This window comes from Dermacentor variabilis, chromosome 6 (genome assembly GCF_050947875.1).
Source record: "Dermacentor variabilis isolate Ectoservices chromosome 6, ASM5094787v1, whole genome shotgun sequence".
Taxonomy (NCBI): Eukaryota; Metazoa; Arthropoda; class Arachnida; order Ixodida; family Ixodidae; genus Dermacentor; species Dermacentor variabilis.
In genome coordinates this window covers 114511492-114525335 of record NC_134573.1, presented here as the reverse complement: position 1 = coordinate 114525335, position 13844 = coordinate 114511492, and the positions used below count along the sequence as shown (strand labels likewise).

General features: G+C 43.5%; 2 protein-coding genes across 14 annotated transcripts in view; one reads left to right on the top strand and one right to left on the bottom strand.

Annotated features, from left to right (window-relative positions):
• Ask1 (apoptotic signal-regulating kinase 1) overlaps positions 1-1818 on the bottom strand; it is a 123393-nt gene extending 121575 nt beyond the window's left edge. For 12 of the 13 annotated variants that reach the window (XM_075695525.1, XM_075695524.1, XM_075695520.1 and 9 more), the window contains exon 1: positions 1715-1818. Coding sequence is in view for 10 of the 13 variants with exons in the window: in XM_075695520.1 (XP_075551635.1) it covers positions 1715-1725 (11 nt within the window). In the remaining 3 variants the exon portion in view is untranslated. Of the gene's footprint in view, positions 1-1095; positions 1468-1714 lie in introns of those variants that run through there. The other variant, XM_075695526.1, reaches the window with a different exon arrangement.
• Positions 1819-5944: 4126 nt separating this feature from the next.
• The window catches only part of hgo (homogentisate 1,2-dioxygenase), a 68139-nt gene continuing 60239 nt past the window's right edge, over positions 5945-13844 (top strand). The window contains exon 1 of the mRNA XM_075695519.1: positions 5945-6187. Coding sequence (XP_075551634.1) covers positions 6164-6187 — 24 coding nt within the window. The 5' untranslated portion in view covers positions 5945-6163. The remainder of the gene's footprint in view (positions 6188-13844) is intronic.

The window sequence follows — 13844 nt, the reverse complement described above, 5'->3', positions numbered from 1 at the left end:
TTTTTCCAGTGCACTTGGCAATTTCAGCTTATGCAGCCGAATTAAGTTCAGTTTTTGTGGCGAGCCTGCGGTCCATATTATTTTGCTCACAGCTGTGCCTGCATAGGCACAATGAAATGTGTTTAGATCAGAATGCTCAGTGAAAAAATGAAGACTTTATGTAGTGACAATTTTTTCTTAGTTTTTTTAGTTCATATTACACTTTCAAATGGTCAGAAATTAATACTGCGAAGGGGGACGATACGCAAGAAGAGAACGAGAGAAATATTTACAGGAAAAAAAAGAAAGAAAGACGACGCAAGCACACCCGCCAGCCATGCTAATAATGAATATTCACAAGCATCGCACCACTCTCGAAAGCCAAACATCTGCTTCGCAGATATTTTCAGTAAACTTTACACGGAAGTTCGGGGAAGAGCGTATCCGGCGGGCGAAATCCACGCGAGTTCAAAGTGCGAACCGAGGATGCGATCGCGCAAACAGCAACATGTTGACTGCGTCGCGCAGCGGTTTGCGGCGGCACTATGACGCGCATGCCGTTTATGATACGCAATAAAAAGCTACACCTCGACGCGCTCCGATCAAGCGCCGCGCTTCGCGCAGACCACGGCGTAGACATATCGCGGCTGCCAGTGTTCAAAACACCAGGCGGAGAGGATATAAGCGTGCACAGGAGCAATGTTTGCTGGCGCGATACGGAATGCGTGCCGTTTGCAAAAGAACAAACGCATCGATCCAACAACACGGAGAGAGGACACATAGATGTCCGATGTGATTTCGTTGACACTGCGGCGTTATTGCCAATGTGAACGTCGTTACCGCGTTTAGAAGCGAAAATTCGTTCGATGCGAGCGCAAGTTTTTCGTACAGCAATGCTAGGCTTTAATGGAACTGTTGAAAGCAGGCGAATTCTAGCAAATGCCGTGCACCAACTTTCCGGTGGGCATTTCCGATTTCTTCTTTTCTTTTTCCTCTGCGACACAAGTTGAATAGCTGTGAAAGGTATCACGAAACGATGCGCGCATTAGGTACACACAGGGCCGTAGCGTTACGTTAGATACACGTAAAGACACTTCAAAAACGCACAACACGTACCGTCCCGTAGCTGCGTTGACCTCCGGTCAACAAGCGAAACTATTTCGGCGTGTTTATTTTTCTGGGCGCCCTCGGCGACGACTTGGTGCCGGTCGACGTCTCAAGTTTTTGCTTTCCAAATTAGGAAAGAGACCGTTACTCACTGGGCACACACGGTTCGAAACACAAGCCACGAAACTGGAGTGTCGATTACGCGCGTGTCGCACTTACATCTTAACGAAAAAGAGTCGAATAGGGGCGCCGTACTTCCAAAGAGGCGCTCTACGATTGCCACATACCGTTACCAAAAACAGCTGCTCGCTTCATTTATATATGGCTTTTCGTAACCGCGCAACGGCCTCACAAACCATGTCGCCAAGCCAGCCAGAACGATGCTAACAACACCGCCACCAACCCCATGAGTGCCACGACCTCACAGTCAACACATCCGCGAAAACGTCCGGCGCGAACTAGCGCGGACTTGAGTCACACGAGCACGGCGGCAAAATCAAGCGATGGCAAAGCGACTGCTCCACAATACCCAGCTACCCTTGACGTCCATGGACGTCGCACACGCTTCTGCGGCAACGCTGGAGTGTCGAAACCACAATCACTCGCTGATAAATAATCGCACTCTCACCTTTTAAGCATGAGAATTTCATGGGAATCCCAACGACCATCGCCTCGTACCAAATTCTCTGGTGGATGCCATAGCCATGGTTAATCACGTGATAAACTCTTGAAAGCGCCATGTTTGTTCACGTGATTATGACGCGCTTGCGTGTTGAGTTCCAGTAGTTCCAAATATCATTAGAATTTACCGCTTTTATCAGGTTATGTGTAAATTGCTTTAATTTCAATAATTTACTCTAAATTATGTTAGCTGTAGTTATAAAAAAAAGTGATTTTTTTCGCGCTAACGAACATAACCGCTTAAGGTTGAGTGTACTCAGACAATGCTCCAGTGCATAGTGGAACGAACGACGCACTCCCGCTGAGGTGCCGCGTGTGGAAAAATTTTGAGAGGGCGCTGCGAGCGAACTGGATTAGGGTGAAGACGCGCTTCGCGGCGTATTCAACGTAATTTCGCCGCGGGCGCTGAGACCGATTGCACGTGTACGCTTTTATGAGGAAGCTTTAGCTCGGGCCCAATTTCGACGCAGCCTATACAAATACATGTATAACGCAAAAAACGTTTTTTCTGAGATAATGCCTGGACCGATTTTACTGAAATCTGTTGCATTTGAGAGAGAAAGTTAAATTCTAGTGACTGTTAGAAGCGGAATTTCGATTTAGGTCCTGAATTTTATTGAAACAATTTTCACAAATTCGGAAGTTTCAAAAAGAAGTAGAAGCACGAAGTTTACAAATTCGTAGCTCTGCATCAAGAGCAGTATCGCAGTTCTGTAAACGGCATACATTAGATAATTCAAAGCGGACAAATTCGTACGTAATATTGTATCTTACGTGAAATTGTTATGTTGTTTACAAGGGTTCTGCAAAAGCAGCATTTCCATATTACAAATTCTTTTTGAGATCCATGTGTAAGGCATAAATTTTGTGCGCTTTAGGTGTACTACCAGATGCAACTCACAGAATTGTATTATCATTTTTCCTTGCTGAGATACAGAGTTGTAAACTTTATAGTTTCGTTTTTCAAAAATTTTCATTTTTTGCCAATTTTTTATAAAAAAATTGAGGACTTAAATCGAAAATTCGAAACCAGCAGTCACTAGATTTTAAGCTTTTCTTTTAAATACAGCAAACCTCATCAGATTTGGTGCAGTGGTTGCTGAGAAAAACGAATTATACTTTTGCGTGTATTTAGATAGGAGCACCCAAGCTATAACTTCCTCTTACAATGGTGCTTTATTTCAACTGCAAATTTATACTGACACCTTTTTGCTACGTATACATATTTGACGCATAGGTTATACAACATGACGTTTTCAATCTTGCTGTCGTTGTCAAATGTGCCGTCTGACAGCGAGCTCGCGTTCATTGCACGGACACTGGCGGACACCCAGTTTTTCTCGCAGAAAGTCTGCGCAGTACAATTTTTTATGGTTTTACTCACTTTGGTGCGCACGCGACTACTGTCGGCCGGTACCAGTAGTAGTTTTAGCCAAGTGAACTTCTATATTAACTGCTTTAACTGCTATTTTCTAAAAGTAACACGTAATCTTTGCCACAGAAGCCGCCTATCTGCAACATGAAGCTACGAAAAAAAATTATTGATATCGTGTCAATTCACGCGCTCTTCTAGTTGGTGGAATATTGATCAGGAGCAATGATCAAAGATAACAATATTGTAGTGAAATAAACCAGGTTAACTGCGTGGCGCGAAAACATGCAGATGACCAATACACGTCTAGGTAAATCTATGGACACATAGACATATGAGGAAAATTATCAAATATTCTAAATGCACTGATTGAAAAAGGGAAAACTCCCGACCGGAATAAGCGTATTTCTTTTAAAAGCTGCACCAGCCACAGGCGAACCAATCGACTTTACGAGAAAAGGAATCAAGGCAATTACTGGGCATTAATATATGAACAACAGTGTTAGGGAAAAAAATATTGCCTATGTACCCAAACTGAATTGGGGAAACCGGGAGGTCTATACCAGAGTAATCTCCTTCACTTGTCTGGCGATCTCCTTCAACGTGCCAGCAGGCGAAATGAACTAGAAACAGATAGTCTAATCGAATGGAATTTGTTGTTCAGATCGTATTTGACTTGATGATTCACTATTAAAAATGATCGAATAGCCGTTTCCATTCGAATGTAATGCATAACAGCACTTTTGAAGCCTCGAAGGTGAGGGCCCGATGCAAGTGAGGACTCTTATCCCGTGGTTGCTTAGTGGCTATGGTGTTTGGCTCCTAAGCACGAGGTCGCGGGATCGAATTCCGGCCACGGCGGCCGCATTTAGATGGGGGCGAAATGCGAAAACACCCGTGTACTTAGATTTAGGTGCACGTTAAAGAACCCCAGGTGGTACAAATTTCCGGAGTCCCCCACTACGGCGTGTCTCAGAATCAGAAAGTGGTTTTGGCACGTAAAACCCCATAATTTATTTAATTATCCCGAAGGATTAAGCTGCTGTGGAGTCGTGGCTGTTGCGCGGAAGCGCACCTGTACATGAGAAAATTAAATCAGTTCTGCTGAAAAAGTTCCCAGCTGTCATGCAATATATAACCGCCCCGCTTCGGGGTAGCCTGCATGTAAATCTGTTAACTTCATTCAGGCAATTAAAACATTTTTTGACAGAATCACCATGTCTGCAACCCATTAAAACTTGGTTCCCAATGTGGTACCCCGCTCACCTTCTTCAACGAACACAGCAAATCTACAAATACATGTACGTGTATGTGAGACATGGCGTTGCTTTAATTGCTTCATTATTGTTCTTATGATAGTGCACCGGATAACTGAAAGCAGTCGTGTATAATATAGAAGCTGCTTAGTTGAGTGGGCGTACAGTTGGGGAAATTTAGCTATGAAATATAAGATAAGCGTAACATGTTTTTTCCAGAAATCAGACACGAGAATAATTTCTTTCGTTTACACGTACCCCTGAAGAAAGCCCAAGGACGCAGCTACCGCCTATTTTTCCTTGTATTTTTTAATTTAATAAATGCTGGTGTTTTACGTCTGGCGATATGATTATGAAGGAACCCGTTCAGTTCTCATCACCTGGGGTTATTTAACGTGCACCTAAACAGAAGTACACGATCGTATTTACATTTCGTTCTCATCGAATTCTGCGACCTGGTTTGAACCCGTGCCTTATCTCAAGTTTAGCAGCGCAACGCCATATCCAGTATGAAGTCACTAATTAGCCTACTGTGCAGCCTGTTTTTTTTTCGTTGTTGTTGTTAAGCATAGATGAGACAAAAAAATATCACACGGCTTACGGGCCGAATATGGGCACTATAATGGCTACCTGAAACTGTTCTCGGCGCCCGAGGTCCGACCGCCATAAAAAGAAGCCGTACCAATTACTCCGCGGACTGTTACGCGAGGAAGACGGGAGCATGAATGGAATGTTGCACTGCAATTTTTTTCTTTTTCTATGATAATACTTCCCGTAAATCTGAGTACAGGGCGCCGGACGGGGCAGATATATTTTATTTGTTTGAAGCGGCAAGCAGGATGTTTAAATATGTTTTCCGTCTGCGTTTCGCAAGATAAACTGATGAAAAACTATAGGGGCAAAAATACACACGAAAGATACATGCACGAAGATGCATACATACAACGGTACAATAACACAATAGAATGAAAGCCGACACTGCGGCCGCAATGCACGCACAATCACCGAGCGGCATTAAAAAAAATGAAATAAAGAAGACAAAGAAAAGCATCTATTTCTAAGGCATAAATACATGTCATATGCAATTATAAACACCGTTTGGACGGTCTGAACGGATCTACCTGCGCGCGAAGTAGTACGAATGACCCTTCCGAGTATCGCCAGCAGTTTCCTACGGCGCGACCTGGATGCGCTCCAATCCACTTAAATTCACTTCGATCGCAGCGCCCCCAGAGTATTTTTCGTCGTCGCGTGCCTCACTGCAAAGCAAGCGTTGCCCCAGCCGCTCGCTCCACTCAACCGTATTCTAGTACACTCTAAAGTTACCAAAGCTGTACTGTCGTGACATCTGCCGGCTGTGTCGCCAACATTCATGGTGCGTACATAGCCTCCAAGATTCAAAAGCGACCGCCGCTAAATCTCGGATGCCATAGTTCGTTTCACCGAATCGGTAGCGCCAGTGCTCGCCGTCACGCCGTTTACTGGAACAGCGGTGGGATGGGATGGGAATTGATGGGATGGGCCGAGGTTACTGAACCAATTGTTTTTCCTGATCGTTCCTCACGAAATCCCGCCTTTGACGCACGCAATGAAAGAGTGTGGTGAAAGAGAGTCGACGTCGCGGTGGGTTCCCCGCGAGAGGCCGCCGTGAGGAAGGGAGCGAAACCAGACGCGATAAGTGAGCCCGAGACTCTACGGGCTAATCAGTGAAACGTCAAAACGCGACCGTCTTTCGCCGCGACTACGAGCACTCCGTTTTGGGACGAGGATGTCTAAAAAAGAGGAGCTCCATGTAAGTTTTGCATGTGTTGCTGCACGGGTGCTATCCATAGTCTTTTTCTTTTTTTTTTTTTACCTGCAAAAAAAGAAAAAAAAAATGAACGAGGAATGATTTGCGCCTGTGTAAGTTCGCGTTCAGTGTGTCCAGTGTTCTATGTTTTTTTCTGTGAACGTTTGTACGAGGTACGCGCTACAAATAACGGACAGCATAAGTGTTTGATTTCAGGATAAAAACATATTCAGTGCATTGCATGTCAGTGTAATGCAAGTGCTTTTAACCTCACCTAAATACTCCATGTTTATAGTGAGACGATCGCAGTTAGTCTACGAGAGTGTTTTTCGAGCTGGTTAGTCCGGTATGTAAATATATCGTGGCTGAGAGGTTCAACGTGTCTGCGGAACGATTACGTACGCACGTACTTGCACTACTGAAGCAAGCCAGAAACAATGCGTTCTCTGATAGGGAAAGAAAGCTCTTATATTCCGTATGCACAGCCGGAACCTTGTGAGTTCCGTTTACTGTTAATGTGAGGAACGACGACAGTCACTAGAACTCCTCGCTCAAAAAGAAAAAAAAAAAATACTGGATCGTCTCGACGAGACGGTTTCGAATTACGAGCGGCGCGACGCGCATATGCACAATCTACAGTACTATCTTTGCAAGCGACTGAGCGAAAAAAAGAAAAGAAAAACGAGAAGTGCTAGAAAAAACAAGTAAGGCTAAACAGACTGACGCGCTTAGTGCCTCCAGCTACAGCTTCCGCAGCCGACAGGCTTGTCAGCCGGTTCTCGATTTCCGCGTGGCGCGAAGCGCGCGCGTTACAGCAGCAGACGACACTTGACGCCCGAGGGCGGCCATCTTATTTTTTTAAACTCTTGTTTTTTTCTTTCATCCGACATCCCCTCTCATAAAGGGCAAGTCGCAGGAACACGACTTTCGCTAATCTATGTCTCAAGAGAAAATAAAGTACAAGACAACGGAAAAAGAAAGAAAAGAAATAACGATAAAAATGATGGCGCCGGCCAAACTGGATTCTCAGGTCTTTTCCCCGCCACGGGCTACGGTTTCGTCTTCAAGGACGACCGGACGGTTGCTGCGAACAGCACTAGCGTATACGTAACGAGTAGTGTGACTTCGGGCAGAGATTTGTAAAAGTGGATCTCTTCGAGCGTGCGCGTTCCGCAGACGGCGTTTAGGAGACACAAGAAAAAAAAATGGAGAGAAAAAAAAAACTTATACGAAAGGAAAAAGCAAGCAGAGAGAAGCGGAGACGAAATTCCTTCCGTATCTTCCAAGGCGTCGGTTTCTGGGAAGGTCGGGGTCGTTGATATTGTTATCCAGTGGACCGCTTTCTCGCCGGTGTTGTCCCCAGTCACGCGCTGATCTACAACATACAAAAGCACCGAGGCTGGAATATATATGTCTGGGACACCCATTTACAAGAAAGAGCGATAATGCCGCCAAAAGGCTTCCCTTTGTGTGCTCCTCCGGCACTAATATAATATTTTACATGCAATGAACCATAAAAAAAAAGAAAAAGAAATACGCGCTGCGAATGAGTGATAAAATGGAAATGAAGAACAGTTGAAAGCAAAATGAAAATACTCAAGCAATCTCATCCTCATAAACCAAGTCGATTGCTTCGTTTATCGTTTCATTTAGCGGCAGCAGTCCACTATAGATAACACGCACGCTCTCAATCATAAGGTGTTACGAGTCGAGTGTAACGAATGCATCTGGCCGCCAACGCCAGCAGGACACCGCGTCTCTCCACAAACGCTGAAATATGTTGTTGTTTTTCGCAGTCTGAGACGTGTGAGACCGTCAAATGCCAACGCGGAGATTGTACGTACCTGCAGTGGTGGCTAAGCGCCTATGACGTTGCGCTGATGAGCACTAGGTCACTGGTTCAATCCCCGGATACATTCCGATGAAGGCAAAACGAAAGAAAAAAAAAGAAACCTCCTGTGTACTTGAGTTCAGGCGTGAGTTATTAAGAGGAAGCTTTGGCTCTGGCCCAACTCCGACTCGGCCTATTCAAATACATGTAAAATGCAAAAATGTTTTCCTGAGATAGCCCCCGGACCGATTGTAATGAAATTTGTTGCATTTGAGAGCGAAAGTTAAATTCTAGTGACTCTCGGAAGCGGAATTTCGATTTAGAGCCCGAATTTTCTTAATAAGATATTCAGGAATTCGAAATGTCGAGAAGTATAGAAGCAGGAAGTTTATCAAAAATAACTCTGCATCAAGAACAGATGTCGCGGTTCTGTAAACGGTATCCATTAGATCATTCAAAGGGGATAAATTGGATATGTCATATTATATCTAATGTGAATTTGTTACATTGTGTCCAAGGGTTCTGCAACAGCGGCATATACACATTACTAATTTTTTTGAGATTCATGTGTAACATGTCAATTTTGTCCGCTTTAGATGTACTATTCCATGCAATTCAGAGAATGATGATAACATATTTCTTTGCTGAGTTACAGAGTTGTAAACTTGATAGCTTTGTTTTCTGAAAATTCTCGATGTTTGCCAATATTTAATAAAAAATTCCCGATCTAAATCGAAAATTTGAAACCAGCGGTCCCTAGATTTTAAGTTTGTCTTTTAAATGCAACAAACCTCGACAAATTTGGTGCAGTAGTTGCCGAGGAAGAGGAATTCTCCTTTTACATGTATTTAAATAGGAGCAGCCGAAATAAAGCTTCCCCTTAAAGAACCCCAGCTGGTCAAAATAAACACGGACACTTCCGCAACGCTGTCTCTCATAACGCATTATATATTAATGGCGGCATTGGCTGTATATGTACAGCGCGAAGAGCGTTTTTTGAAGCGATTGAGCAGGCTTGTGCAGCAAATAGGCCAGAAGCCGTTGCTAAAGCATACCAGATAAAGAATAATCGGCGTCAAACATTCTTGTTTAGATTGTAAAATCATGCGAGCCCGAAAGGGCTCCATTATTGCTAATTTTCCTCAACTGCTTAGAAAAATACCGGGTGTTTTTCAGCGAACACTTTCAAAATCAAAGAAAAAAAGATCGCATGCAGCAGACAGCACAATTCTAGTCCACCTACGCGGTCTACTCGAAGAGGCGTACACGCGCCAAAAAAAAAAAAAGATATGCATAGTTGACTAATTAACAAGAAATCGCTAATTAAGTATCTAACTAATTGCTTTATGGCACATATTGCTCCAGCTCAATTCTTGTCCATGGCACCAGCTCATGGACTAGAACTGTGTTATCTGACACAGGCAATTAAAAAGAGAATTGAGTGTTCGCTGAAACACCCTGCATAATAAATAGTGTAAAGAAACCTTGGCTTGGACAAGGCACGGCGAAGAGTCCTGTATTAAGCCGCGTAGAAACGCTTGAAAGGCCATCTTTATTTTCTTGCGCGAGATTTCTACCGTATTAAATTTTCGCATTATTCTTGTCCGAGTCATTGTCAATCACCATGGCCATATATATATATATATATGTGTGTATTCCACTTTAGTGTGAGCTAGACACACACACACACGCGTATATATATATATATATATATATATATATATATATATATATATATATATATATACGCGTGTGTGTGTGTGTGTGTGTGTCTATAGCTCACACTAAACTGGAATACACTGAGTTAATCTATTTGCGTAAATTACGCTTCTTCAACAGCAAAACGACCACTCTTATAGCGTGAGAGGAGGCTTAAAGAATAACAATAATTACAGAAAGAAAAACCCGCAATAACGAAAAGCACGTAGCGTCGCCGCCGTAAAGAAGTCCGTTGTGAAGTCATTGATTTTTATGGTTTACGCTGCGATTCAATCATCTGTTTATACCGGCATAAGAAAATAATCACCGCTTCTTTAGAAAGGAGCTCTTCCTTCACGCAAGAGCATGCAGCCCAAATAGCAGAAAAATAGGGGCTGTGCGAATATTGGGAGTTTCGAACATGGATCGAATAATTTTAAAGCGAACTAGTTTCCTTGTCTCTTTCTTCCTATTTAGTGGTCGGTGGTTGGCCTTTCACCGCCGTTACAAGGACGCATGCGCTGCCTTGCTAGTTCTTTGATGCGACTTAAGGTTGACATTCTCTGTTGGAGCATTGGGGTCGCTCGGGTCTGTGTACTACCGCCGTAGAAGCGCTGGTTCTACGGTGGTAGTACACGCTCTATATTCTACAGAATTATTCAACGAAACGGCAAAAGCTGCCTAAATGTTCTCACAACAACAAGTACGAGCCTTCAAGCGCGTCGTTCCTTTAGGAAAGCGAGTAACTTTCTCGAAACGTTGAGCTGTTGAATTACAATGACAATTATATACTTTAAGGTTTCTACACGTTTTTATTGCGATTCAAGTGGTATTCGATTCACAAATTCCCCTATTCGAAGTTATCGCATATTCGTTTCGTCCGAGTGCTATATAAGAGAGAACAATAGTTGTTGCAGATATGCAGGAAGCCAGACTGATGTGCAAGCGGAGGTTATTCTGAAAGAATCCAAACTGAAAGACTAAACATTTACTGAACGGACACATGGAAGAGGTTGCCTATGCACAATAGATACCGGTCGTTAAGTAAGCAGCCTGCGAATTTGTTGTCCTTTTTCTTTTGACAAAGCAATTTATTTTTGGCCAATATCGTCGTGTTTGAATTTCTTCAAAACGATGTGCGGTGTCGTAGTATATGGCCCTTACTTCCTTCAACGAACCCCGCGCACTATACTTTACACGCACCTGAAGACGGCGTGTTCCTTTTTTAGTGGCACGAGCATCCTGTGACGCACTCGCAGCACTTCCGTTTGACCTCCTGACCTCCTGAGACGACCAGAGAGGAAACCCAAAATAAATAAGAAAAAATATAGTACAGTGCCAAATCCATCAGTTTCGTTATAGATATTATATCAGAAGATAATTTTAGTCACAAGTTGAGTTACTGAAGCGTCCGGAATAATTAGAAATAATTAGAAATCATTGATTACCGCACACCAACGCACAGAATCGTAGACATTAGAGACCCGCCACGGGAGCACGACTTTGGTGAAATTTCCGGAAACCAGGAAGTGAGAAGTGGAAGTAATGACGTCATACATAAGGTGGCATGATGTTTAACCGGGTAATTAACGGAAAACAGTTGCCTGCGAGTTCGGTTCGTGCGCTGCAGTCGCCTAAAGTTCACCTAAAGAAACACCAACGCCGAGGTGCGAGTGCCACTAAGAGACACCTAAGTCAAAGATTAGGGTCGTCTACCATGTTTATTTGTTTGTTTTTTCATTACTGTCACTGTCATGGTGCACTAGATAATGGTATGCTTCCCTTTGTTTCTCATTTACAAACTTATCGGTTGACTTTACATCAGCTGGGGACGGCACTACACGAATAAAATAACGTAAGAAGCATTTTGTCGCTAAACAGGCTCCACGAGACATTTTATTTCAAATAATTAATTAATTAGTTGTTTAGATAAATAATAGATATGGATAATTTATAGTTTCACCACGACCCATGAACATTTGATTGTTATTATTTTTATACGTCACAGTCATTCCAGCCTTTCGCAGAGGGTTCTGCTTTTCCATTCATCTGTGTTCATTGTCTTCTAATCCTCTTTTTTTATGCTCTATGGCACGTTGCCAATAATAGTGACACGTCACAGGCTCTCTCCCTCTCTCTCTCTTTCTGTCAATCTCATCTCTCTCTAAATTTCATCCCACGTTTGCTCGTTGATTATTCGTCGCATGCAAAAAAAGAAAAATACCTTAGTTGAAAGTCGGCGCTCGATCGTCCTGTGTTCTTGTCATCTGTTGTCCGCCTGCGCTGTAAAAAAATTGTAATCGCGTCAAAGCAAATCATATCAGTAATTTGATTTGAGCAAAAACAGCGCAAAGGAACAGCGACTGTAAGGAAGGGACAGATGGCGGCGCTGCCCCTTTTCTAGTCCGGTTCCTTTACGCTGTTTCCACTCAGGTGACGAACCAAACAGAGCAAGCAAATGTGTGTACGCTTCCGCCGGAATTCGATGCTGCAGCTGCACGCATTTCCTCACGAGGAAGTACAGCAAGTCGCAAGGCCCTTCACAACTAGCCGCACTATGTCAGCCACAACAGACAGCTATAAGCACTCGCAAGAGCCCGCATATGACTATCTATGGAAAATTGCAAAACGTGAATGCTTCGAAACTAGAGTTGATCTCTGTAAAAATGCAAACTCTGCATGGAAAGAAACAATGAGTACCAGCTACTCTAGCAAGTTACTGCGCATGCGCACGATAGCGTTGGACTGCGCTTAAGTAAGAGAAGAGAGACAGAATGGCACTGCAGCGCTTGCTTCGTTCGTAGGCAGCAAGAAATATTTCTCTCCAGCTCGGACTACGGAAACTGGAGCTTAAAACATTGCGATAGGGAATGAAATAAGCGGCCTTTTGATGGTACCACGCCATGTACTGGGAAATTCGATATCTTTGAACATCGGCAAAAGGCAATAAATTTATCATTATAGTAATCTTCGTCGGCTTCCAATGTCTCGGTAAAGTGGGCCATAATTGCTCTCTCTGATTACTTTATATATTTTTTTTTGCCGTGTATGCTCGAGGCGGCCAGCATGGACGCTAATGGCAATACATCCCCAACTATGTGCCTACCGCGGACTATGTTAATTTTAATTCCCGCCTTCCTGTCCGTTCACTTCAAAGGCTATATTCCATTTCATCGCGATTGAAATGAAACGTAGAAGGGAAGGCTATGCATTTTCAATCCACTTTTGCCATCCACTTCACTTAAGATTGCAACTAACGGCATCACCTTTACGACAGCGGTACTGTAACGAAACACGCCGTGAGATCTGCTAATGAAAAAAAAAAGATCGAGTGTGGCTCGGACAATAGCAATACAGCAAAACTATAAGCGGTACATTGATAACATCGAAGCAGAATCGAAAGCCGCGGCGTGCAAATGCGCGCTGCTCCCGGTTCGAGGAACTCTGCTCCAATCAAACGAACTCACTTTGTTGAATGATGACGATCGTTGCTCCTGCTGCTGCCAAGCGTGTTTCTTTTCCTTCACTTATTCATTCGCGCACATTTTCGCCAAGATGATTCATTTTGACTATAGTGAGTTGAAGCAAAATATTGTTGTCATTCATTCGTACGCCGATATATACCGAACTTGCAGGTAAAAAAATTGTTGTTCCACTTTTCTTCCTTTTCACAAAGCACCGTCTCTAGCGTTAAAAGCACCCCTCACAACTTCTCAACTTACTGGAACGCCACGTATTTCACCTACGCTTTGGCAATGAGCATCTCAAATCTGATGTAGTCCATCAGCGACTACAATTCTGTGGGTAGGAGTAGCATTCACCAACTCCTACATCTGTCGTATTGGAATGGCGGATTCACCAATGTGCGCTAAGTGCAAGTGTGAAGAGACCATCAGTCATCTTCTGTGCCACTGTTCTCGCTTCGATAATCAACGTGAGGCTCCTCAGGTGTGCCTTAAATAGACTGTATGACAGGCCATTTACGGAAGCGAAGATCTTGCGAGCCTGGCCTCACAGTTAAATAGCCCAGAAAGCAGTTCGAGCGCTTTTTCACTACCTGAAGGCAACAGACTTGAGTGCCCGACTATAGACATCCTACACCTAAGTTCTCTCTCTCTCTTTCACTCCCCA